Genomic DNA, 26368 nt, shown 5'->3' with positions numbered 1-26368 from the left:
TTCAGCGCACTGGTAGGAAGGCTGTTCTAACAACGTCAGGTTTCTTTCCTAGGCTTCTGCAGCCTGACTACTGTTAGACATGGCTTTACAGCCACTCAGTCCCCCAAAAGGCTTTTATTGTGATTTATCAGTAAAATAGTTATTCTGAGGGCTGTTCCGAGGTCATCTACCAGCAGAGTTATAGTTGCTCTTCTGAGTGTCTTATAATAACCTCAAGTAAGAGTCTGGTGCATCCTGGCTCACAGCTTAACCAGGAGTGCTGTCAGGACCCTAGCAGGTTATTTTTATGACTGCGATGGATGTTTCAAAGCCACGGGGAATTCTTGTAGATTACATAAAACACTGGGGAGTGGAGAAGTTTGGTTAATGAGTAATCTTGTTGGGTTGTCTTCCTACAGGTTTTACATATGCTGCTATCTTTTGGAGAATTACAGTCTAGCCCATGAACTAAAAGCTGAAAGTATACTGAAGTTAATTTAATTATTGCTTTATGATTTAGACGGCATCACTTTGAGGGTCATCTTTCTGAACGATGAACAATAATTATTAGTTTATGGGCCAGTAGTGGTAGAAAATGTAGAAGTTTGGGCAGAATTAAAAATTGGTTATTACTACTGCTGCCTTTATCATTTGGAAATAACGCACGCTCAATGAAAAAAAAGGGGCTTCGTGAAAGTAGATACGGCTACAAAGGAGGTCCCTTTAATTCTGTTATTAGCATTGGGAAAGCTCGTTTACCTACCGAATCCTGGGCTTTTCCATCTGTAACTTAAAGATAAAGCCCAACACTTACCTTACGGTGTTGCTGTGAAGAATAAATTGCATAATACATTTAAATGCTTAGAAAAACATCTAAAACTTAGAAAGTGCTCGTTAAATGCTCAGATCTCGCTCCTCTGAGAATTATTTTATGGGTCACTTTTAATCTGTTCCGAATACATTTCACAAATATGCATATACTAATAAGTGCGAAGCAACATAAAAATAACCCACCTGTGTATTTCTGTCCCAGTTAAGAGTTGAGATGCTATCATGTTCTGAACTTGTTAATTTGTGTTTCCACTGTGACCAGGAAGCTGACCAAAGTTTTAAGGAACTACGTGGACAATGCTGAGAAGCCGGGAATAAGTGACCAGCTGTATAAAGCCATGAAAGCTTTAGAATACATCTTCAAGTTCATCGTGCGCTCCCGGATACTGTTCAACCAGTAGGTATCAGCGTGCTGGCTCTGCGGAGGAGTTTCAGGAAATCCTTTCCTTCCTTCCTTTTCCTTCTTCCTTCCTCTCCTTTTTTCCCTTCCTTTCCTTGCTTTTTAGCAAGACGCAGCAGTGACAAATAGCCGTGCTGGGGTGGGGGTGGGGGTTGCCCACCCCTAGTGACTGCTCCCCAACGCAAGCACTGAGTTTGAGTCTCGGGTCCTGTTCCTGAGTCAGAAATGTGTGGCTGTGAGTCAAACATTGTCTCCTGAGAGTGTTCACAATTCTTCAAAGGTAGTGCAGGGTGAATACCCAGGGTTTGGAACTTCTTTTCATGTATCTTGTAGAGAAAGAAGCCCCCATAGAACAAACATAAGTGAAAGAAATAAGCCACAACAACCAAAAGCCAAAATCAAGTCAAATCGCCTCACTTGGGAAGACTCTCTTCCTTCCTTCAATTGGGATCATGTTTTATTTCCAGGGAGAGACTCCCACCCGTGACTTTGCCACGTGAATGGACACTGAGGGGTCCTAGCTTAGGGATGGGTTTCACACACAGTCTGGGTGAATTTCTGAATTGTTTTTGGCCTTTGAAGTGGACTGAGGTAATAATAATGCTGACTTCATTGTTCTATAGAGGACGTTGGTATCTTTCCCTGGACACCTATAGATGAAGAACTGTGCTAAGATCAATGAGCTTTCAGTTGGCCCTACCATCTTTAAGTCTCTGAATGAAGGGATGTGAAAAGGGGTAGACTGGGTGTTGGGGTGTCCAGGTGGACTCCCTCTGCTGCTGCTTTTGGAGGACAGCTGCTTTGGGTGACCTACAGTGAGTGCTGTTGGTTCATGTGGGTTATTTGAGGTTGATGTTCTCATAGTGAGTTCTAAACACAGGGATGGACTTGAAGGACCAATGTCCCTCTGATTTTGAGAACGCATCACCAAGCGTGTCAGTGAATACTGGGAATCGAACGAGTGTGGACACATACCAGGGCTTCCCTGTTGACTCTCCACTTGATCTTTGTTGGCCTCATGTTGGCTTCTCCAGGAGGGCCGGGGGAGAAAGGGGAGGTATTCAGAATCCTATCCTGTGCACACCATGGTGCATATAAAGCCAGAGGAGCGAGGTATTGAGTGTGTAGAGCTGAAAAGGTCACAGATGGGGTCGTACCCACCACTGACCAGTGGTCACAGCCCCTGCATTACTGGTCAGGGCTTGTGTCTGCTTTGTTTACTCTGGGGTTCCTAGATTTAAACAGCAGTCTCCACACTGCCATGTTTATGTGCGAAGACACACGGTATGAGGCCATTGAGCTTTTATCCTTGGCTAGACATCATAGGCACACTCTTAAATTTTGCTTATTGTGTATACGTGTGAATCTTGATGTGGGTTGAAGCTTTCTCTTTTCTTAGAGGTCAGAGCCACTGATGATTTTCTGTCAGCTGTGAAAGATGAGCAAGTGGATTCCTGCATTTTATTTTATTTTTTCAATGAAATTAATTCTCTGGAAGTAAACTTCTTGGCATCCTCTATCTTGCTTTTATATTTTTCTCCACTCATTTTAAATCTCTGATTACTCTAAACCAAAATATACACTCAGGTGAGAGGATGAACTTGAAGGGACAAAACAGGAGATGTGGATTATGTCATGTTTCATTTGAAAAAATTTTAATCTTATATGATGTGTGATCAACTTGACACTGGGTCAGGGGTTGGATAATGCCCATCTCCTTCCTAAGCACACTGCTGATCTTCCTTCTCATTTAGAGATTAATAATCAGAAGAAGTGTGTGCACTGATGGTCAGTGTGTTTCTGCTATTGTTGTAAACGCTATAATCTTTTACAAAATAATGCTGCTTAGAAAAGATTGGGGTCACCTAAGTGGACCAGTAGCAAAATCATTTCTGTCTCTCCTTAATCTCTTTCAACCTCAAAACACAAATGGCATGAGATCTTAGAACCATGGTCTAGAAATGTTACTGAGTTTGATTGATCTTATAGAGGTGAGGAATGTGATTGGCTTTGTGTTACAGAAAAATCCAGGTTAACATCACTCAGTGAGATGAGGCTGACTTTTTAAAATTGTTTCCACTTGACATGCAGCCCAGAGGAAGGGTCCGGGGTGCAGGCCCTTGTTCTCTGGTTGCTTATTTTGGGTCCTTGGCTCCTTTTACCTCTCTGCCCCACCGTCCTTAGGGGTCTGTCTCTCTATCTCATGGCCCCAAGGTGGCTCCTGCCTCTCCTGGCATCAGGACTGCATTCCAGGCCACAGAGAAGGGAAGGTGAGGGATAAACAGCTCTTCCACTTACTCTCCTTTTAAAGAACTGTCCCCAGTCCCTGCGAAGTGTCATGTGCTACCATCTCATTGGCCAGAAATATGTCACCTGATCACCCTAGATCCCAGGGAGGTTGGAAAGGATTTTTAGATGGGTTTATTGATGCTGTCAACAAAGTCAGATTTCTTTATTTAAAGTAGTAATGGAGAAATATACACTGGCTGGGCAATTAGCATTCTCTTTCTCATACTTTTAACCAACAGTTTCTGTTACCTGACAGCTTGGAACATCCTTAACTTATTCTGGGATAGAAAATCCTATTTAATTAGGCCCCTCAGAGCCTTTCCTCCCCATCAGCTTGGGATTAGCGTGGGGGTCAATCTCTGAGACTCCTGTCTGTAGTATCTCTTTAAGTCATTGGAGCAGTAAGTGGTCCACAGATGTGATTCAGTTCTACTGTGTTGTGCAGAAATGGAGTGAAATACTCTGCAGACCCTTGCTTTGACCCAGGAAGTGTTTTGTGTTTAGACATCCTTTGGAATGCCTTTGCTTTGGCCTTTGGCAGCGTGGTGTTGGCAGGGACTGTGATCCGCGTGCCAGCCTTTGTCCTGGAGTGGGAGGAGCCAGGCTTTACCCCCTACTGAGTGTCTTTGCTGGGATAACATGTTTGTCAGGAGCTGAGACTGTCCAAGACGAAAAATGCAAAGAGGTCAGAAGGCAAGTAGCAGCAGTTGCCAAAAAGCAGTGCAGCTTCCGGAACCGTCCAAGACCCTTGTCTGAGCATTCCTGATCTCATCTCACGATGAGAAAGATACAGTAGTGACTGGGGTCCTTCCTTCCCAAATGCTTAATGAGCTTTGGAGCCCTGCCTGTCTCGGACTTTTACAGTTTTTTGACCTTAGTTTTTTCTCCAAATGCTTCCCAAATGTGTGTCTTGGCTACCTTTACAGTTCTTGAGGGCAGACAAGGACATATATTCCTCTCGAAACTTAGAACACAGTTGTAGCCACATTGTCTAGATGTGATAGTATTTCTAAAAATTAAATCTGTAGCTTGAAATTACCGAGAAGAATCTATGGGAGGAAAAAAAAATTATGACTTTAAAATCATAGACAAAAGGGCTGAAGCTTCTTAGTCATGTCTTGTCCTCACCCCAGCCCTCACCATCCCATTTCAGTAGGTCTTCATCTGTCTTATCAAAGGCATTGCATTTAGGTGAAATAATATTCCTATTTCGTATAGGCTACTTAAGGAAAAAGCCATCCTCTGTCCTGCACAGATGTCTGGGATGTTTGATTCGTGACGAGTACTAAGCAGCTCTGGTGCGTGGTTGTTCAGACGTGGGGGATAAATCCAACTCGGGTTCTCATTTTCTTACCTGCAACACGTCTGTTACCTTGGGAGAAACACAATTGCACTCATAGCTGGAACTGACAAGTGGAATGAACTTTTGAGGTCTTTTATATTTCTCCTTTCAGACTGATGTACTCTGTTTTCATATAGTGTAGTAGCTTTGTAAAATTCCACACTAATTGACAACGATTATTCTCCCAAAGAACGAAGAGGTGGAACTTTGGAGATGAAGATACTGAAACTTATCATTGCCGCCCCCACTGTCTCTCTCACCATGCAAATCCATACTTTTTGTTTTGTTTAGAAAGCTCATTTTGTTTAGAATTGAGAACAGCGGTTTTAAAACTCTGGTCTAAAGACATTTGGTTCATGAGGAATCCATGGAAAGTTTCCTGACTGCCGGGGGCATTTCTCCACTGGTTTTGTTGTCTGTGTTTTCTGTGTGGGCGGATCACATTAGCTGGAGAGCCAGGAAACAGGCACGTTCTGCACAGACCTTCTAAATGCAGTCACTGAAGCTGCTTGTTGCTGAGTTCCTCTTCTGTCTTTCTGGTGCTTTGTTGAGTGTCTGCCTGTCACCTGGTGTTAGCTTGGTGAATAATTAGTCATTGATCATGAGTAAGTTGTTGCAGATCTGTCATTTTGCTGTCATTTCCCAGATTCCAAAAATAGAATGCAGTTAATAGACAAAGATCTAGTTGTCCCTTGTCAGTGAACAGTTACAACATTTACACAGAGCAAGGTGTGATGACTAAGTTTTGTCTGTTAATCTGCTGATATCCCTCTTGAGTTTTCCTCTTATCCCTTCCTCCACCTCAAGGTGGGTCAAACACGTGATTCTTCTTGGTTTATTTAATAAAACCAAGACACTGAAACTCTAGAGATTTCCCTTTCATGAAAGAAAGATGCTTCATCAGGATTGCTATAAAATACTAACCATTTAGATGTTTTAAACATGGTGATTGAGAAACTAATAATTCAGTTTTCATTCTTGAGGAATTTTCGGTAGAAATTTAAATATAAGAAAGAGCCATTAATTATACCTTATGGATTTTTAAGCTGTGTTTGTTATTGGGGGCATGCAGCTTTAGTGCTGTGACCTTCTTTTTGTGGATTTACTCCTTATAATGAAAAGGTTCCCTTTATCTTTTGGTTAGTATTTGCATGAAATGCCATTTCCCATTCTTTCAAACTATATACGTCCTTATATTTAAGGTATGTCTCTTATACACAATGTAGAGCTCTATTTTTATTTCATCCAGTCTGAAAATCCTTTTGAGTATATAATTTACACATAATGTAATTAAATAATATATTGGGTTTATTTCTACTATTTTTCTATTAATTTTCTCTTTTACCTGTGTTGTCTGTATATTTCCCCTTTATTGCTCCATTTTTCATTCTTTTTTACCAATCAAAATTTTCGTTTTATCTTCCAATTTTCTCCTCTCTTAACATGCTAACATTCTTTTAACTGTTTTTTTTAAATGATTATCCTGCAGATGAGAGCATTCAAATTTGACTTCTTATAGAGTAATTCAAATGATTACTTTTACCATTCCCTGGTCATACAAGACGTGGTTAAGAAAGGTGAAGACTTTAGCCCCATGTACTTCCTCTTTTTCTGTGTGTTGTTATTACATGCATTTCAAGTCTACATGTATTTTAAACTTCGTAAGATGTTACTGTTTTGTATAGTTAGGATTCAGTCAATACATTTCATATTTATCATTGTTTTTCCATCTTTCTTTCAGTTTTATATTTCTCTAGAGGATAATTTTTCCTTTAGCCCAGAGAACTTCGTGTAGGATTTCTCTTGTTACAGTCTGCTATAGGTTTTGTTTGTATGAAAATCATTATTTTATCTTTGTTTTTGAAGGATATTTTCATTTAATATAGAATTCTAGACTGGCAGTTATTTTCTTCTTCTTGATATGATTCTGTTTTCTCTTGGTTTCCATCACTTCTGGTGAGAAGTCAGCTATCAGACTGAGTGTTACACCTTTGAAGGTAATAGTATCTTTAAAACTTTTTCCCTAGCTACTTTTACCATTTTCCTCTTTTTCTGTGGTTATTAGCAGTTTTACTCTGGATGGCACAGGAATGCTTTGTTTTTTATTTATCCTCCATTGGATTTTCAGAGCTTCTTTTTTTAAAAATTAAAAAAAAATTTATATTTAAGTATAGTCAGTTACACTGTATCTATCTCTGGTGCACAGCACAATAGTCCGGTCATGCATATACATACATGTATTTCTTCTCATATTTTTTTCATTAAAGGTTATTACAAGATATTGAACATAGTTCCCTGTGCTATACAGAATAAACTTAAAAAAAAAAAACCCACCTGTTTTTATATATAGTGGCTAACATTTGTAAATCTCAAACTCCCAAATTTATCCCCTCCCACCCCCTTTCCCTGGTAACCATAAGATTATTTAGTAACTTTGCAAGTCTGTTTCTGTTTCATAGATGAGTTCATAGTGTCCCCCCCCCCCCCTTTTTTAATACCATATACGAGTGGTATCATATGCTGTTTTTCTGTCTCTGTCTTCCTTCACTTAGAATGAAAGTCTCGAGGTCCATCCATGTTGCTGCAAATGGCATTATTTTATTCTCAGAGCTTCTTGAATTTAGGATTGATATCTTTATTAATTTTGGCAAATTCTTGGGCATTATCTATTTGAATGTTGCTTTTGTCGTTTTGTAGTCTCACCTCCTCTTCTAACTTCAGTTTCATGAACATTAGTTCTCTTCCTTGTGCCCTCTGCGTCTCTGACACACTGTTCTATGTTTTCTGTCTCTGTGCTTCTGTTTATTTTCCTGTCGATTGTCTTCCATTTCATTGCTTCTCTTTTTAATTCTGTCTAATCTCAATTTAACCCATATAATGAATTCTTAATTTTAGGTATTATATTTTTGTTTCAGAATTTTCATTTGATTGTTTTTTATAGATTCATTTCTCTACTAGAATTTTTATTTTATCTTCTATTTTCTCCATTTCTATTTTTTAGATTTCTAGTTTTCTATTTTTTCCACCTTTTCCTCTATTTACAATATAATACTTATATTTATTTTGACATTCTTGTTATAGGATGAACTACTGGTTAACTACCATGTCTTGATCACCTGTGGATCTGTGTCTGTTTTCTTCTTTTCTGCTTTGATTTGGCCCCATGTGTTTTTCTGTCTTTAGTGATTTTGTTTGAATGTAGTATTGTGAGTATGTAAAACTGTCAAAGCTCCTACTGGTGTGATCTTCTTCCAGAGGTAATTCATTCTTTCCCCTTCTACGCGGAGAAAGTGGGGCTAAACCCTGACTATTCAGAGGCTGCTCTGAGTCAAGGCTGTGTGTACCCTTGGCAGTTCTCAGTCTTACATGGTTTTCCTCTGGTTTCCCAGGGTTTTCAGCTGAGCATCTGCTGTGTTGTCAGGGGCCCCTCTCCCTGGCATTTTCCAAACACTGTTCATTATCTCTGGAGACTGATAAAAACTCCACTCTGCTTTGCAGATGTTTTCATTTTGGTTTTTAGTCTCCTGCCGTATGGAGCCTTTGGAATTGGCAAATATACTGGGGGTGGGGGAGAGGGATGGATGACTGCATGTTTTAAGGCTCCCCAAGTATCTGCGCAAGTCTGCCAAACCTTGCTCCATGTAACCTGCAATCAGAAGTTCATGACCCCATCATTGTGATTGTTTGATACTCAATTTATGCAAACTCCTATTTGGAAAACTCTTTACAAAACAGATGCGCTAGGTTGCAGTTTCCCATTTTAGGCAGAATTTGTTGCTTTACAATGGAACTCATTTAAATATAAGATTACCTCTAGGGTGATTAATTATCACTTAGTTTACAAAATTTTCCATTGCACACAAGTTTTCATGTATGGTATACTTCTAATTAGGCAGAAAACTAGTCCATATTAATAAAACATCTGAGTTGTAGCATTTTAAAATGCACGTGTATTACATGCAATATTTGCAGTGTTTGTTTTTCAATAACAATATAAAATGGAAAAAAGAACTGGTGAAGTTAAGAAAATTTCCATCAGTTTTGTTAATATGATATGTACATCTCTATGCATATAAAACAGTAAGTTGTAAAAACCAATTAAATACATATTCACTTGAAAAAAAAGAAAATGCACACATACCGCTTTTCATAACGCAGCAACTTGAAGTGACTGCTAATAAATATAGATGAAACTTATTTACTGTGAGCAACACATATTTGCGTACATGTAACCAGTGTGTAACTTCCTTAGTATCCATTTATTGACTATGCTCCACCTCTTGAATGTTTTCCCGGAACCACCATTTCTGTGATGGAAGCATTTTTTATAGTATCATTACTCTGAAATCAAGTAATTTCGAGTTTACTATTATAATGTCATTTGTAAGTGGTTATAAGATCATGTTAAATTTAGTCAGTTGTCTTTGTGATGGTCAATTACGTGACATTATGGGTTTAAAAAATACTGGCAGGATCTACACCAAAATATGAATGATGTAATCTCTGTGGGTCTAATTAAAGCTGGATGTCTCCATCCTTCCTTGCTGTCTCCCCTCCTACTCCTCTTTTTCCTCTTTCTCTCTCATACTCTGCATTTCTGCATTTTTCAGGTTGTATTGTTACAATGCAAAAAGCAACAAATAGGATGATTAAAAATCAACTTGTTCCGTGTGAAGACGTATCTCCGTAGCTGAGTGGTCCAGATTAATCTCATATCCCAGTCGCCTCGCGTGCTGGGTGGCTGTTGAGGACGTCCCCTCACATTTCTACCCTGCCATCCAGGCGGCGCCTTTCTCGGCCGCGGATGCAGGAGCGGAACCCGCGATGCGCTGCGCGCCAGGCCCGCTGATGCGTGTGTTCCTTTGCAGGCTGTATGAAAACAAAGGAGAGGCTGACTTCGTGGAGTCTCTGGTGCAGCTGTTCCGGTCCATCAGCGACATGATGAGCAGCGTGTCAGACCAGACCGTCAGGGTGAAGGTAGGCCTGGCGGGCAGCAGCGCCGACCGCGGGTGAGATGTGGGGGCCCCGCGGGCCGAGAGAACGGGCGCCGCACGTCCTGCGGAGCCGGGACTTGCGCCGAAGGCCCGCGAGCAGCTCTGCGGTGACCGCGGTCACCCGCCCGCCGTGGGATTCTTTCGCGTCCTGCGTCGCTGCTTTAAATGCTGCCAGGGTTATCGTTTTGCTCCGCGGCGAGGAGAGGTACCCAGTTTCCTTTTCGGAAAGCTGGGGAAGTGGGTGAGGATAGCGTTTTCAGGTCACTTGTCAGGGGGGCTCAGGGTCCCAGCAGGCGTGGGCGGCGGAGGCTGCAGGTGCCACAGGCGTCGGTCCGACCTGAGCGCACGGCGACGCATCGTCGTCCTGCAGCGAGTCTCGTGCGGAAGAGCGGGCGAGGGACCCGCGTCCCCGGCTCCGGCTCTTCTCACCACCTCTCGTGACCTGTTCTCACCCAGGGGCCTTTGGGAGGAGGATGCCGGCGTCTCAGGTGGGGTGAGTGGTCTCCGGGACACAGCCAGTGTGGCCAGGCGAGGAGGCAGGGCGTGGGGAGGGCCGGGGAGCAGCCCCAGCACCTGCGCACTGTCCAGCATCCCCGTTCTGGAAACTTCCATGTGGCCGACTGCCTGCAGAAGAGGCTGCCCGTGCTAATTCCTTCAAAGGACAAGACTCCTCCCAAATGACCAACCTGCAGCGCTCACTCCACGACTGGTAGCGGTCTCTACTCTCACGTTCCTCTCTGAATGTTCTTTTAATGTATACTTTCAGAAGACATCTTTATGGCTATTGTCTTAAAAAGGCACTGGGAAAGTAATCTCCCAGCTTTTCAGTCCGGGGCAAAGATCCACGTGCGCTCAGACTTGCCTGCCGGCGGCTGTGACAGGGGAACCAGCGTAACTGCGCAGGAATAGCCGGGCGGTGTCTTCCATCTCTGAGGTCCGGCAGGGCCGTGGGATTCTCCAGCATCATTTCTCCGTCTTTATGCTAATTTCTTGTAAAGTCTCTGGTGACTTCCAGAGAAAGCCATGTGGTGCGGATTTTAAAGTTTTGGATTAATTATTTTGGCTAATTTCTTACTGCCTCCAACTGCCTTTTTTGAAAGTTAAAATTAGCAGTGTGTTCAGTACATTTACTACCAAATCCTGTGGCATTTCAGAAAAACAGACGCAGGTAGTCTAAGAATAGATATAAGTGACAGGAAGTTTTAAGCCCAGAAGTGCTTTTAGATGTCTAAATAGACTTCTTATGTTATTAAATTGAGTTGGGCTTGACTTATGTCTGCCCACCTCCCTGATGTCAAAGCGTTTAGTGACTGCAGACTTGGAAGTCCTTCCTTCAGTGGGTGTTTTATTATAAGACCCAAGTGAATTCATTGACGTCCGTGTGTTGGTGCAAACCTTACATCTGCAAGACAGATGACTGAGTTCTATCTGAAATGTCACCTCCCTTGCTGCTAATTTTGTATTTTGCTCTTTCGCAATAGGTACTTTCTCAGCATCTGAAATTTAAGGATTCCTGTCATGGGACCCCGTTTGTGTGTTGTTTTAACTTTGTAAGTTTTGCTCCGTTGAAATGGAATTACAGTTCTGAATCATCTTACATAGGGGAGACATGACAAAGACTGCCATTTCTTAGGGGTTAAACGTTGTTTCCTGAGGGTGGCCCTGGTTTGCTGTTTTGATTTTGGAGATGCTCTGTGGACGTGATGTCCTTTGTGAGTAGGGGTGGGGCCAGCCTGCTCTGTGCCTTCTCGGTGGTGTTCAGGTGAGCTGCTGGGATTGTGGGGTGGGGATGGCTGCACTGTGCACCCTGCAGTCACCTTCTCAGGACAGAAGCCACTACCGACACCCACCTTGTGGTTTCACATCAGCATTTTACGCCTCAATGAAGAGAGAGGCGGGGGGATTTCAGATCATAGCTAACTGCAGGATAACCATGGCATCAAAATTAATTTTCAACAGCACTGCCTTCCATTGGACTCAGAATTTTTACCAGAGTCATTTAATTGAAGCGAGCACACACACAAGGGAGCAGACTTGGGTAAATGTTTTTTTTGTTTGTTTGTTTGTTTTGTTAACTGGGAGAGGAAAGCACAGCCCATGTGTGGCTGGTGCCTTCTTTCACGCCTCTGCCTGGTGCCCTCGGGGCGCCTCCACTTCTTGATCTTGCTTTGGGGCCTCCGTGTGTTTCTGGAGACCGACTCCCCTCTGTGCTGCTTTGCTGCCCCTCAGTTAATGCCCCTCAGTCTCAGAGCTGCAGCCAAATCCTTAAATTATTTTTATTATTATATTAAATAACGTGGAAATTTGCCACTTTAACCATTTTTAAGTGCACAGTTCTGCAGTGTTAAGGACATTCACACTGATGGGAAGCCAGCACCACCATCCATCCCCAGGACTCTTTATCTTCCCAAGCAGAAGCTCTGTACCCATCACACAGTCACTGCCCAGCCTCCCTCCCAGCCCCGACCCCGCCCTGCTCCTTCCTGTCTCTGTGAATTTGACTCCTCCAGGTTCCTCATATAAGTTGAATCATATAGTATTTCTCTTCTTCTGACCGGCTTATTTCACTAACCATAATAGCCTTGGAGTTTGTCTGTGTCATAGCAGGTGCCAGAATTTCCTTCCTTTTTGAGGCAGAATTGTATTCCATTGTATATATTTACCAAATTTTGTTATTTGCTGCATCTGTTGATGGATACTCGGGCTTTTAACACCTCTTGACTTTTGTGAACGACGCTGCTCTGCACGTAAGTTTACAGATAGCTCACTGTCCCAGCCCTGCTTTCACTTCTTTGAGGTCCATCCCAGACATGGAATTGCTGGGTCAGATGTTTAAGTTTTTGAGGAATTACCATTTTCTGCAGCACCCGTACCATGTTTTTTTTTTTTTTTTTTATAAAATGGCTTTTTAAAAAAAGATTTCTTGTTGAATTTATCTTAGCAGCTATTTCTGTCAGCTTCTTGAGCTTGAGGCTCAGCACCCACGCCACCCACCTTTAGCAAATGATGCTGATCTGTCTGCTGAACCGAGAAGATCATCTGAGATCTGTCCAGCATCAGTCTCCTTTCTTACTGCCCTCTGAAGAAGAGGAGTCCATTCTGCTACCTGAAACTAACTTTCTCTCTGTGTCTGTCCTGAGGCCTCTCCCACCTACTCCTCCCTCTGGGTCCCGATTCCTCACCCTTTCCTCTCAGTCTAGAATCTTCTGTCTGCACGTCAGATTGCCCCCTTCACTTGCCTACAGCCATCCCCGGACATCCTCAGCCTTCAGCAGGTGCCCTGGGGATCCTTCTTTGTCATCACACTTCTCTCGCTCCTTCCTCCCCGTGAGCGGGTCCTTGTCCCTCTGGCCAGCGTGCTCTGGGTCTGTTCTCTGCTCCCCCAATGTGATCACGGTCTGCCTCTCCCACACGTACGACCCAGGGCACTTAGATGCGGCATCTCCCAGCCAGACGTGGTCTTTCTCTCCCATTGCCTTCTCTTTCCTCTGCTCACCTTGACCGTGCTCTCTAGCCACCGTGCTTGTTCAGGTGCTCAGTTACTCCTGACGCAGTTATGACAGAACCTGCCTTTACACCCACACCCTCAGTGCTGCACCTGCCCGTCTCATTTCCTGACTGTAGCTCAGCGTGTCCCTGCAGCTCACAGCTGGTGATGGTCGCCTTCTGCTGCTGCTCTGATGTTCTCCAGCTGCCTGGAGAAACGGGTCAGATTCCAGGTTCTGCCGTTCAGAAATCTTCATGGTCAATCAGGCCAACTCTCCTAGCCTTTCATTCTTACAGACACACGGAGAGTGCCCCGAGGGATGCTTGGAAGCCTCCCAAAGGATTAATTCCAAAGGTTGATAGAAAGAAGCACGAGCTCCAAGGGCTGGAATAGCAGCAGCTGATACTCATCGATCACTTGCTGTTCTAAGTGCTTTGTGTTTATCATCTTATATGATCCTGACAGTAATCCTACATGAAGTTAGTAATGAACTTGCCCAAGGCCACAGGACCAGGTAGAGGGATGATTTAAGCCTAGGTTGCCCTTCTTTTCCATCCAGCTTTCCTAGAGAGAGTTGCTGGGCACCAGTGATGAGTTGGACCAGAAACAGGGCCCCTACCATGCCATCGTCCATGTGGACGGACAACAGCTCTGTATCAGATGCTCTGGGGCTGTAAAGGCATAAACTTCATTCCCTGGGGAGCTTCCCATCGAAGTGGACATGTCCTCTGTTTATGCATAAAGCAGTTAAAAAACTTTGGGGATATACTAGAAGAAATTGCGGATGTCTGAAGGGGAGTCAAGGCAGTTTCACGGGGCTGGTTGTAAAGCTTCTTGGAGGACGAGACCCCAGTGACGACCCCGCTGTGTTGGCCACAGGTGCTTCTGTTTCTTTCTTTCTTTTTTTTTTTTCATAACATAGTTTCAATTTATTTTATCCCTGATGGCATATATTCTAAGGACAAAACTATAAACCATATTTAAATCTTTAAACAATATTCTGTAGTCTTTTTTTTAAACATTTTTTTAAATTGAGTTATAGTCAGTTTACAATGTTGTGTCAATTTCCAGTGTAGAGCACAATTTTTCAGTTATACATGAACTTACTTATATTCATTGTCACATTCTTTTTCGCTGTGAGCTACCATAAGATCTTGTATATATTTCCCTGTGCTACACAGTATAATCTTGTTTATCTATTCTACATATGCCTGTCAGAATCTACAAGTTTCGAACGCCCAGTCTGTCCCTGCCCACCCCCTGCCCCCTTGGCAACCACAAGTTTGTATTCTATGTCTATGAGTCTGTTTCTGTTCTGTATTCATGTTCTTTTTTTTTTTTTTTTTTTTTTTTTAGATTCCACATATTAGCGATCTCATATGTTATTTTTTTTCTTTCTCTTTCTGGCTTACTTCACGTAGAATGACATTTTCCAGGGACATCCATGTTGCTGCAAATGGCATTATGTTGTTGTTTTTTTATGGCTGAATAGTATTCCATTGTATAAATATACCACATCTTCTTTATCCAGTCATCTGTCGATGGACATTTAGGCCATTTCCATGTCTTGGCTATTGTAAATAGTGCTGCTATGAACATTGGGGTGCAGGTGTCATTTTGAAGAAGGGTTTCTTCTGGGTATATGCCCAGAAGCGGGATTCCTGGGTTATATGGTAAGTCTACTCCTAGTCTTTTGAGGAATCTCCGTACTGTTTTCCACAGTGGCTGCACCAAACTGCATTCCCACCGGTGTAGGAGGTTCCCTTTTCTCCACAACCTCTCCAGCATTTGTCATTTGTGGACTTTTGAATGATGGCCATTCTGGCTGATGTGAGGTGATACCTCATTGTAGTTTTGATTTGCATTTCTCTGATAATTAGTGATATTGAGCATTTTTTCATGTGCCTATTGATCATTTGTATGTCTTCCTTGGAGAATTGCTTGTTTAGGTCTTTTGCCCATTTTTGGATTGGGTTGTTTGTTTGTTTCTTGTTAAGTCGTATGAGCTGCTTATATATTCTGGAGATCAAGCCTTTGTCGGTTTCATCTTTTGCAAAAATTTTCTCCCATTCCGTAGGTTGTCATTTTGTTTTGTTTATGGTTTCCTTTGCTGTGCAGAAGCTTGTAAGTTTAATTAGGTCCCATTTGTTTATTCTTGCTTTTATTTCTATTGCTTGGGTAGACTGCTCTAGGAGAACATTTCTGAGATGTATAATGTCAGATAATGTTTTGCCTATATTTTCTTCTAGGAGGTTTATTGTATCTTGTCTTATGTTTAAGTCTTTGATCCATTTGGAGTTTATTTTTGTGTATGGTGTAAGGGAGTGTTCTAGCTTCATTGCTTTACATGCTGCTGTCTAGTTTTCCCAACACCATTTGCTGAAGAGACTGTCTTTATTCCATTGTATATTCTTGCCTCCTTTGTCGAAGATTAGTTGACCAAAAGTTTGTGGGTTCATTCCTGGGCTCTCTGTTCTGTCCCATTGGTCCATATGTCTGTTTTTGTACGGGGCTTCTGTTTCTTGATCACTCGTGGATTGCAGTGCTAGATTTGGGGCATCTGGGGCTTTGCAATCAGAGTCCACACAGGCACTGACATTTTCACTCAGTTCTACAAATCTGACTAACAACTCTGTGGGACGAACCTGGAAGAGACCACCCTGCAAACTGCCTAGAGAGTTCCAGAACTTTCTGCAGGGGAAACGCTGACCATGACCCATAATAAGAAATATAGTCTTGGTGTGTGTGTGTGTGTGTGTGTTGTGTATATGAAGCTGAAAAATCTTATTTCCTGAGAAAGTTTTTACCCTTTTTTCCACGTGATGTACTCTGGCATGTTCTATTCTATTCTGGTATCCTTTAGTCTATTCTGAACTAATGCATTTTACTAAAAAAATTTGCTGCTTGACAGGCACTGAATTTATTTCCTGAATGGCTGATGGAGCTCAGCCCACATTTGAAAAACACTGTTCTTTCCCTTTCCTTAGATTTCCTCTACTGTCTCTCCTGTCTAGTGTAGTATTAAATATTCTCAGTTTTCTGTGTGTCTTCCATCATCTGGTCAAGCCACAGGTCCCTGGCCCTCAGTGACGGTCCCTATCAGCAGGTGGATTTGACTGGGGTGAAGATTAGTTGAATTTGAGGTACCCGAGCTCAGGTTGGCACACAGATGCCTGAGACTTTGCCTGCCTTCTGGGGGGCTGCCCCTGGGGGCAGGCATCCCCGCCTCTTGCCTCTGTAAACACTGATGGTCCCATTTCCACCTGGCCTTCTCCAGAAGGAACTGCGTGGGAAATAAGCCATACTGCAGCCCAGTAACTACAGTTGTCGGGCGAGTTTTGCCCCCCAAGAAGCATGCTTTTCATTTCCTTAAAAATAATACCCCGACTTGAGATGAACGCGACTTCCTTGTCTTTTTCTAAAGTAATTCCTTGTCAGATGTTTTTGCTGCTTTTTCATTTCTGAGCTAGCGTCTGGAGTCCACGCTTCTTTTCACAAATTTGTGAGTATAGCATATTTTTGTCCCCTGGAAGAACTATCTGAATGCTTTAAGGATGACAACAAACAAGGTTCAGAAATAACAGGATTTCCTTGCCATGAGAAAATCAGGTTTCACAGGTACCTTTTGACCTGCCCAGGGGCCCTGCCTCCTGGGCCCTTGTATTTTCCCCTTCAGGCGCTGCATTCAGGACTTCCAGAAGGATGTGAAGTCTTATCAGTTCCCGTAAACAAAGCGGGGCTTTCCTGTGTCCTTGCGCTCAGTTTTAAAAGTAATATGTGATCTTGTTAGAAAAGTGGAAAATACCAAAAAGTCAATTAAGGAAAATAAGGCTCCCTTGTCATCACACGTCCCCTGGGTTACACTGGTGGCGTTTTTGTCTTTATAATTGTTTGCATTTTCTCCTTAGTTAGCACTGTCATGTATCTATGATGCTGTGTGAGATGCAGATGTATGGGGTCTATGTACGTATATTTACATATATGTGTATTTTTATATATATATATATATATATATATATATACACACACACATATACCTTTACCATTTTTTCCCACCTGCGTTTCCCTCCATCCTTTAGTATTTTCAAAAACTTATTTCTGAAGGTTATATTACCTCGTGGTTGTACCAGAACTTAGTTAACCCTTTTTCTATGTTTGGGCACTTAGATTGCTTGTAGGTTTCCTTTCCGTAAAGTACTTTAATTACCTTCCTGTTCGACCCTTTTCGATGTGGCAGAGAGCTTGTTCTGTCCGGTTTGCTGGGCACAGTCAGATTCCCAGATGCTCTGAAGGTCTGCAGAGGTCAGGAGCAGAGCCGTCAGGACTGGCTCCCCGTGTGATGGATCCGTGCCCCGTTCTCACCTGGGCTGTTTTGTTCCACGCGATTGCCTGGCCTTGGTTTTCACTCGAGTCCTGGTTCTGTCCGTGATTCCACTTCCTCCTACACTTTGTGGGGCTGAGTGACTCCATGGTGGTGTCGTGTGGCTGGGGGGCTTTGATCCTCAGAAGCCACCTGCTGGTGTAACCTTGGCGTCTGTTGGTGCAGGATGGGTGGCTGAGTCAGGTAAGGAGAGAGGAGCTCTGTGGAGTCCAACTCCCTTAGCTCAGACGATTCTGGGCCCTGAGGAAGTCAGCCAGTGAAACGTGGAACTGTCATAGAGCAGCGTGTATTTTAAAGAAATTGGGAGCATCTGAGCCAGGAGGATAGACTAAGAGCAAACAAAGTATTTCCCTTGTTGTTTAATTTTTAGAGGGGGTGGTTGACTGTGTTGATTGATCCAAGGGTGTGATGCACTTGAGTCGGGGCTTTGCTTGCAAGTCTGTCATCATCTGCGTGGCAAGGATGAGATGGCTTGGGTGGCGACCTTCCAGGTCGTGCTCTCTGTTTCAGGGTAGGACTTTTTGGAACACGATATTTGGCCGCTGAAGTCTGGCAACTCAGGAGAAAACAGCCACGAGGGGAACGGCCCAACCTGCCTGAGAATCAGCGGCGGGCCTTGTGGAGAGTTCTGCTCACACAGGGGAGAGAGGGAGGCCCCAGGGCCCAGGGCTGAGGGGGCCGAGCCAAGCCTGGAAGTGCTCTTAGCCTCCTCGGGCAGCTTCAAGTACACACTGCGAACGTGGCAGCTAAAAGCAGAAATTTGTTCTCTGACAGTTCCTTCTGGGTGTTTGTCTTGGTCAGTTTGGGCTGCTGCCACAGAAGATCGTAGACAGGGTGGCTTATAAATGACAGGAATTTCCTTCTCACAGTCCGGAGCCTGGAGGGCCAAGATCAGGGTGCCAGCAGGGTCGGGTTCTGGGCAGTGCCTTCCTCTGCGTCGCAGGCGCAGACAGCTGACTTCTTTCATCCTCAGGGGGCGGACAGCAGAGACAGGAAGCAAGTGCTCTTGTGACCCTTCTAAGGACACCAATCCCATCCTGAGAGCCCCAACCTTATGACCCCGTCTGTCTAATCCTAATCACTTTCCAAAGAGCCCCCTGTTAATACCATCACATGGTGGGGGTAGGGCTTCAGCATATGAATCGAGAGGGCGGGGCACAAACACAAGGGCCCATTCTCTGCCTCCAGGCCTCTCTCGCTGCCTGCCATGGCCCTGACATTCGTTGACCTGTTGATGCATCGCTCGAATCTCTATTTCCATCTTCATAGGGTGTTCCCATATGTGTCGGTGTCTTTGTGTGTCTCTCTTTTTATAAGGACACCTCTCATCTGGAATTCCAGGTCCTCTCTCCTGCAGTATGAGCTTGTGTTAACTTGATTACATCTGCTAAGACCCTATTTTCCAAAGAAGGTCACATTCACAGGTACTGGGGGTTAGGAATTGAATGCAGCTTTTTCTGGGATAAAATCCGACCTATGGTAGAGGTCAGCGTAGACTCAGGATACCTGTGGCACCCAGGCCAGCGGTTGGAAAAGGGGCTGGAGAGGGTGCCGCCCTTGGGCCAGGTACCCATAGCCCAAGGGACCCATGCTTCTCAGGCTTGGTGTGTGCACACGAGTCACCTGGAGGGCTTGTTAAAATTCAGATTCCCACTCTCTAATTCTGGGGAGGGAGCCCAAGGTTTTTCATTTTTTTTCCCTAGGGCTGGGGGAAGTCATTAGGTTTATTTATGTATTTATTTTAATGGAGGCACTGGGGACTGAACCCAGGACCTCGTGCCTGCTAACTGTGCACTGTACCACTGAGCTATACTCTAGCCCGGAGTTTTCATTTCTGATCGGTGCCCAGTAAACGCTGCAGGTGTTGGAAGTGGCCAGGGCCCAGCAGGAGTGGGAATGTGGCAGGCCTCTTAGGGTTGGCGTCTCCTGGTTTGCCAGCCCCCAGCTGCCCGATGTTCTGGGCTATTCTGATTTCACAAGATTTCCTTGTACAGAGATGATAAGACACTTGCAAGTGAAGTCATGACTCATGTCAAAAAAGAGCCAGCAGAAAAAAATGGTGAAGAAAATATTTTAGGGCATTCTCTTAGTAAACTTTTGTCTCAACATGCTTCCTTTTTTTTTTTGTTTTTCCCTTAAACGCTGCTTTCCCGTCTGTGGTTTCCAGACTCTGTAAAGAGTTCCATAGTCTGGCTGAGTGATTTGAACTCACCCGACAGTGGGGGCTTCCAGCTCCCACCAGTTTATAATTTGGAGAGCATTTGCCCGGCGTTGGATTTCTGGAATCTCTCTTCTGGCCATGTTCCTTTGGCGGGAATTCCACAGCTTTCTTGGCTGCTGCCCTTGGACCCTTGAGATACCACCCACATGGCCAGACTGATCTGGAGCTGTCTGGATGGAGAAACTTGCTCTCTGCCTCCCCCTCGCCCCCATTTGTCGTGCACAATACTTTTCAGAACCAGCAGAAATCAGAACCATTTCTGTTCACTCTTCTTCAGCAAACCCACCGTTTGTGTTGGTTTCCTGCCTGAGTTATGGTGCACGTGTGGGAGAATTTTTTATAGTTACAACATAGATACCATTCGTTTTACTCCTTTTTCTTTATCATTATTAACAAGTAGTCATCATGGTACTTGTAATGGCTTCATGCCAGTTCAGAACGCCTGAACTGATGTGCATTCATTTGCTTAATCAAATAATTCTTCATCGTGTTAATTTTTCCACTGTTGAATCCTAGGAGTTTTGCTTGTAGCATTTGAAGCCTGCAGTGAATGATTTCAGTGAGGAGTAGTTAGTGTCATTGATCGTTCCTTAAATTTTGCGACGGGCTTCCTCCATGTTGATTGCCCTCATGTTCCTACCTGTGTCGGGGGACAAGCCTTTAATGTGGAACTGCAGAATTCCAGGCACTTGCGAGCCACCTCGCCTGTCCTGCCCGCTGTGGTGATGCTCACTAGTGGAAAGGCACGCCTTCGAATTCGTGGCTTCCTTGTTTAGAAACTGGAGTGATTGCTTTCTCCTTACCCCTGACCTTGGCCTTCAGGGGTCTCTCCCCTGGCTCCCCTCCCTCATCTATGCCCCCTGCCTCCGCTGCCTCTCCCTGCCAACAGGCAAAGTGCCATCGGCTCTTTTCTCCTTCATCCATCACAGTCAGGACTTATTCAGTATTCTGTGACATTGAGCAGGTCTCCTGGATGGCTTTATGTCTAGTGCCTCACCATTCATTTATTTGCTCATTTGTTTTAGAAATTCACTTACTGATATATTCATTCTGTGTGCTGGGCACTGTGTGAAGTGCTGGGTTCATGGCACTTATGATACAGATGTGATCTCTGTTCCCATTTAAGTGAGTGAGGCAGATATTAATCAAGTAACCATACCCCTAAATATATAGTTGTATGATTTTAAGCAAAGCATAGACATAAATCTCTAATTTTGGATTGTCATAAGTCCTTTTAAAGGGAGTAAGGGATGGGATGACAGGGTTTATCAGGGGGTCAGGACTAGTTGCAGAGTTCAAGGAATGTCTCAAGGAGGAATTGGGTAAAGAAAGCTCGAGGTGAGGGAAGTGACAAGTAGGAGCAGCGGGCAGGAGGGTATTTGTGCGTTGGAGAACTCACCTTAAGATCAGTGTTTGAGGTTGAATAGAGTGGGCGGTGAGACGGCGCTGACTGTGGGGAGAGTGTGGGGAGAGAGTGGGGAGGTGGGTCGGGATGCGTGGGGCAGAGCCCTGTGGGTCTGCTTAGGATGCTCGGAGCCCACTGGAGTGGGCGTGGTCAGGCCAGAGCCGGCTTTTCAAAGGGCCATCTGCTTGCTGTCTGCAGAATGGCATGGAGCAGCCAAGAAAGGACACGTGGGGTGAGAGGCTGTCGTGGAATCCAGGTGGGAGACTGCGGGGCCAGGGCACAGCAGCATTCTCCTCCTCAGCACGACTGACATTTGCAGCAGATCATTCTAGCTCGTGGGGCTGTCTGGTGCACCACAGGATGGCGAGCAGAATCCCTGCCCTCTACACCCCGATGCATTCCCTGGCGTGACAACCAAAAGTGTGTCCAGACATTGTAAACGTTTCCTGAGCTTGGGGGTGGGGACCAAATGGCTCCCGGTTGAGACAGTGGGCTACGGTGTTGGTGAAGAGTTTGGAGGAGGCAGGGACTCGCTGGCGTAACAAACAGACTGTGGCGGTGTCTGAGGGGGGAGGTGCGGAAGGGGAAGGGAGGGGTCATCACCTCCCAGGTCTTTGGCTCAGGCAGTTGCGTGGTGGAGGCATCTTAAGAGACCGGTGAAGATTGTAGCATGAGTAAACATCGAGGGTGGGCTTCTCCTGAGACCCTGCTTAAAAGTTCTCTCTCCTTTCCACTCTCCAGTAAAAGTTAGCCCAGTCAGCTTCTGCAGAGACTTTTTGGGAGGAAGGAGGTTGCTGGGTTAGGGGAGAGAGTGTGGAGTTCTGAGGGAGAGGTGAGGATCTGATGTCTCTTGCCTTTATAGGATAAAAGCTTGTCACCCTGAGATCAGTTGCTGTGCTGATAATTGAACATTAAATTTCCTCAAATGAGGCCTTTAAAAAAAAAAGTTCTGTCCTTCTGGGACCACTGTGTCAGTAACGCCGCCTCCCTGCATCACGGGCAGCGTGCTCCCTGGGCAGCCGTACGGTGCTCCTATGCCCTTCTTTACTTCTTGTCTCGCGTTTGGACATCCTCTGCAGGTAGATCCACCTGTCGTTTCTGACTACAGCCCCATTGTGTAGGGCTGGGCTCTCGTTTCCTTGTTCTCTTCAGACAGCGTCCAGTTTCCGCCCCTCCTCTGACGTCTGCTTAGCAGTGCTGCCGGCTGGTTGGCTGGAGGGGTGTGCGCAGATCTAGCTCTGGTTGCTACTGGGTGCTTGGTTACATTACATAATACAGCGGAGGCAAGTACCAAACCTAGACTCCTGTATGGTTTGCAGAGAACTTATCTGCTGCTTTTGTGCAGGTGGATTATGGGGCATGAGCTAACCTTAATCCCTCATATTTGTGCGGGGCTCTCCCTCATCAGAGCCTTTTGATGCATGTTATCTCCAGCGATCCCTGCAGGGCCACCATGGCGCCCGGGAAAAGTGATAACAGAAAGCCTTTAAAAGGGAGGGGTGGAAAACGGAATTGTGTAAAGTCGGTGCATTTTAATAGCACAGTCGTTGGTGGAAACATTTACATCCCACATCCACTGGCTCTTCTCTGGGATATTCAAATTGCCGCTGCCCCATGGAGCCCCTCAGAGATTTAGTTCAAGGAAGGATGAGGGAGTTTAAAACAGGGTCAAAGCCATCTTGACCAGTCGAAACCGGGGTCTCCTGAGTGAATTGAAGACACAGGGTCCGCAAAGGCTCATGTGCACCTTGCTTGTAGAATGCTACTTATAAGTGCATATGATGTAGGATTGTTTCTTTGGTTGGGGCTTTTTTGGGGGGGTGGGGTAATTAGGTTTATTTACTTATTTTAATGGCGGCACTGGGGATTGAACCCAGGACCTCATGAATGCTAAGCACGTTACTCTACCACTGAGCTATACCCTCCCCCCGATGTAGGTTTTTGTAGGTTCTTTTTATTTGTAAGTTTTTGTGGATTGAGGCCTCTTTTGATTGCAGATTACACAAACCTCAAACAAGAGCTCAATCTATGGAAAGATAATCTATTTTATGGTAAGGAGACTCAAGATGCTGTTAAGACGTCATGTCTTCCCAGCTTGACCTGTAGATTCAGTGCCATCCCGGTCAAGATCCCAGCTAGTTACCGTGTTACTATTGACAAGTCGATTCCAAAGTTAACAGGACGAGGCAGAAAACCCAGAACAGTCTACTCAGTGTTGACAGAGAACAGCGCCAGTGGACCGACGCGCCTTGACTTCGGGTCTTACTAGAAAGCTAAGGAAACCTCATCGGGCAAACCCAACTGAAGTTCACTTTAGAAAGAAGGAAGGTAATTGATTCATGTCCCTGGGGTGGAGGGCAAGGTGTTAGATAGTCGGAACGGTGCCCAGGGGTGAAAAGCGATCTTCTCTGACTTTTCTTACTGTCTATAATCCTAGAGGGCACGGAGTGACTGTCTAGCTCTTCAAGGCCAAAACTGTCCTGTGAAAAACCCTCATTAACCTGCTTCCTGTGAAGGAGGGACCATCCCTGAAGGGAAACAACTCAAGGAGGTTGAAACGAAAAGAAGAGGCTTCTTGCCGCAGAGAGGGGAGAGAGAGCTAAAAGCAGCTAGCGGGGGTGGGGGACGGAGGAGGGGGTGCGGAGAGGTGGTGATGTGACGTTTGCGTGTGTGGCCGAAGCCAGTGCAAGCCTGTGACTTTGTGAAGTGGGTTCTGCAGCTGTTCTCTGGACCTGTCCCCTGGGTTGATGGAAAGGGTAGTTAAAACCTTCATTTAGGCTTGGTGTTCCAGCCGGCATGCCAAGTAGCCCAGGCTGAGGCCCGAGGGGAGCCCAGACCTTAAATATGTCCGGGAAGAATTTCATCGTGAAACGAGTTGGCTGCTGCTCTAGCATCAGCAAGTGCAGGGGGTGGGAAATTCGTACTTGAGCTTCAAAAAATCATCAGCTCCATGATACTTCTATCCAATAATTACAAAATTACATTCAAGCTGTTTTTCAGAACTTCATGGGGGGTATGTTATTTTTGTGTGTGTATGGATGAAATCGTGGACTTTAATGTCAAATGTCAAAAGCGCTCAAGTAGTTAACCTTGGGGAATCAGGGAGTTGGCGAGTGGGAAATTCACATCGAGAGTTTTTTTCAGGAATTTACCCAGGGAGTGGTCCTGTGAGGGAGGGTCCGCCATTGATTTCCCATTTTTCAGCCCCTCGCTTTCCCTGTGGTCTGTCGAGTCAGGTGTTAAGTTTATGCATGACACTGTAAACTTAAGAGTCCTGTGTCAGGCAGAATAATTTTGATGAGAAGCTGACCAGTATTATTCTCCATGAACTGTGAATGTGACACTTCTATAATTCAAGTAGAATTATTTGGGAAATCCTATACATTCAATATGGTACATTGAATTAGTGAAGAGGTAAAGGAAAGAAAAGGCTTTACAAGGCATATCTTATTAGAATAAAGCAGATTTTTTTTTCCTGCCTGTGTAACCTTTAGATACAATGACTGATTCTTAGTTGGAGTTATTAATTTTTTTTGGAAACATAAATTGTCTTCTCTCCAGTTTAATGATTCAGGGAGAACAACAGTCCTCATCATCTGATTAAATAAAACGTAACTAAAGTGTAATTAATTTTTGAAAATGAGATTTTCATAGAATTCCAGGAAATACACATTGTGACATTACACATTTCGTATGGCCACCACTCAAGATTAAGTACAGAGGTGCTATGGCTGAGGAATTAGGTGACCAGCAAGCCCTTTCATTGTTTTTCTTTTAAATGATACACTTTATATGAAGATGGAAAAAAAACTACTCCTACTGCCATTGATGAGGCTGATCATCTTGTTAGTTTCTGGTAGGTCGTGACTCTGCTGCTATGTTCCCATCAGTGCATCCTTCAGGGGAGCAGCTCTGGGGATCTCGTACCCTTGATGATGACCCTGCTGATTCACACGGTCTACCAGTTGGCCCCTTCTTTTTCCTGCCGTATTTTTCCAGGTCCATTGAGTAAACATGTGGACAAACCACGGTGTGTAGGAGGGCTCCAGGTTATGCGATTTACTTACTGAATCTTCCCCTTTCGGCATGTCTCGCATGTGAGTGTCAGGCACTTATCCTTCTAGTCTCCCTCCTTCCTTCTGCAGCCAGAGGTACCACCCCAGCGCAGCGGGCAGCCCTGGGTGGCAGCGAGCTGGCCTGGGAGCTGAGTGTTCTTTATGCTTCATCATTAAAACTTTGCCTAGCACAGAATCTTGAACCAACAAAAACTATAGGGGGACTATTTTTAAATGAGAACTTTATTTCTTTATTTTGATTGCTTCTCAAAGACAGGTGACAGGAATGTACTGTAAAATAACACACATAAATCTGCCGCTGAGAGATTCCTCGCTGTCAGCCCTTTGGTCATGATCACGTGTGAAGTCTTTCTGTTTCTACATGGACTATAGATGTCAGATATGTTGATGGTAAATATTTGGCCAGTGCTGTTCCCTGCTTTGTGTCCCCACACAGTGGACAGTGAACTTCCTTACACAGAATAGGCGATACCTTCCCGTTGGCACAGAGAGACTTGCTGGTTGGACTAAATCAGCATCCAGTGAGATGCTGCTAAATTCAGAACTACCTGACAGTACATGACACCACAAAGCTCAACCAAAATGATAATTAAGGAAACACAAAGAACCAGAGAGCTGGGGTCTCAGTGTAAACCTCAATGGGAACCTTTGAATTCAAGGCCTAAGGCAGTGTCCCTGCTGACCTTGTGGGGAGGGTCTCCAGGTGTGCCTCTGTGACTCTGAGGCAACCCTGGCTCTCTGTACTGCATCCCAGGCCTCACTCAGGTGGCCTTTCCATCCCTCCTGGTCCTCTTCCTGCTCCAAGGGATTTTTCTACACCACCTGGCTCTACACCTCTGCAGTTGGGCCTCCGCCCCACCTACTGCCCCACAGCCTCGCCCATTGCCCCAGCCCCATCCGCTGCTCCTCCACACCGCCCACCCACTGCCCCACAGCCCTGCCCACTACCTCAGCCCTGCCCTC

General features: G+C 44.7%; 1 protein-coding gene across 2 annotated transcripts in view; it reads left to right on the top strand.

Annotated features, from left to right (window-relative positions):
- Positions 1 to 26368, top strand: part of DOCK1 (dedicator of cytokinesis 1) — a 484307-nt gene that overhangs the window by 112813 nt on the left and 345126 nt on the right. For both annotated transcript variants that reach the window (XM_074373399.1, XM_074373400.1), the window contains exons 22-23: positions 1073 to 1207; positions 9710 to 9818. In XM_074373399.1, the coding sequence (XP_074229500.1) occupies positions 1073 to 1207; positions 9710 to 9818 (244 nt within the window). The remainder of the gene's footprint in view (positions 1 to 1072; positions 1208 to 9709; positions 9819 to 26368) is intronic.

This window comes from Camelus bactrianus, chromosome 11 (genome assembly GCF_048773025.1).
Source record: "Camelus bactrianus isolate YW-2024 breed Bactrian camel chromosome 11, ASM4877302v1, whole genome shotgun sequence".
Taxonomy (NCBI): domain Eukaryota; kingdom Metazoa; phylum Chordata; class Mammalia; order Artiodactyla; family Camelidae; genus Camelus; species Camelus bactrianus.
Note: the sequence above shows the minus strand (reverse complement) of the source record. Positions and strands in the feature narration are given on the sequence as shown.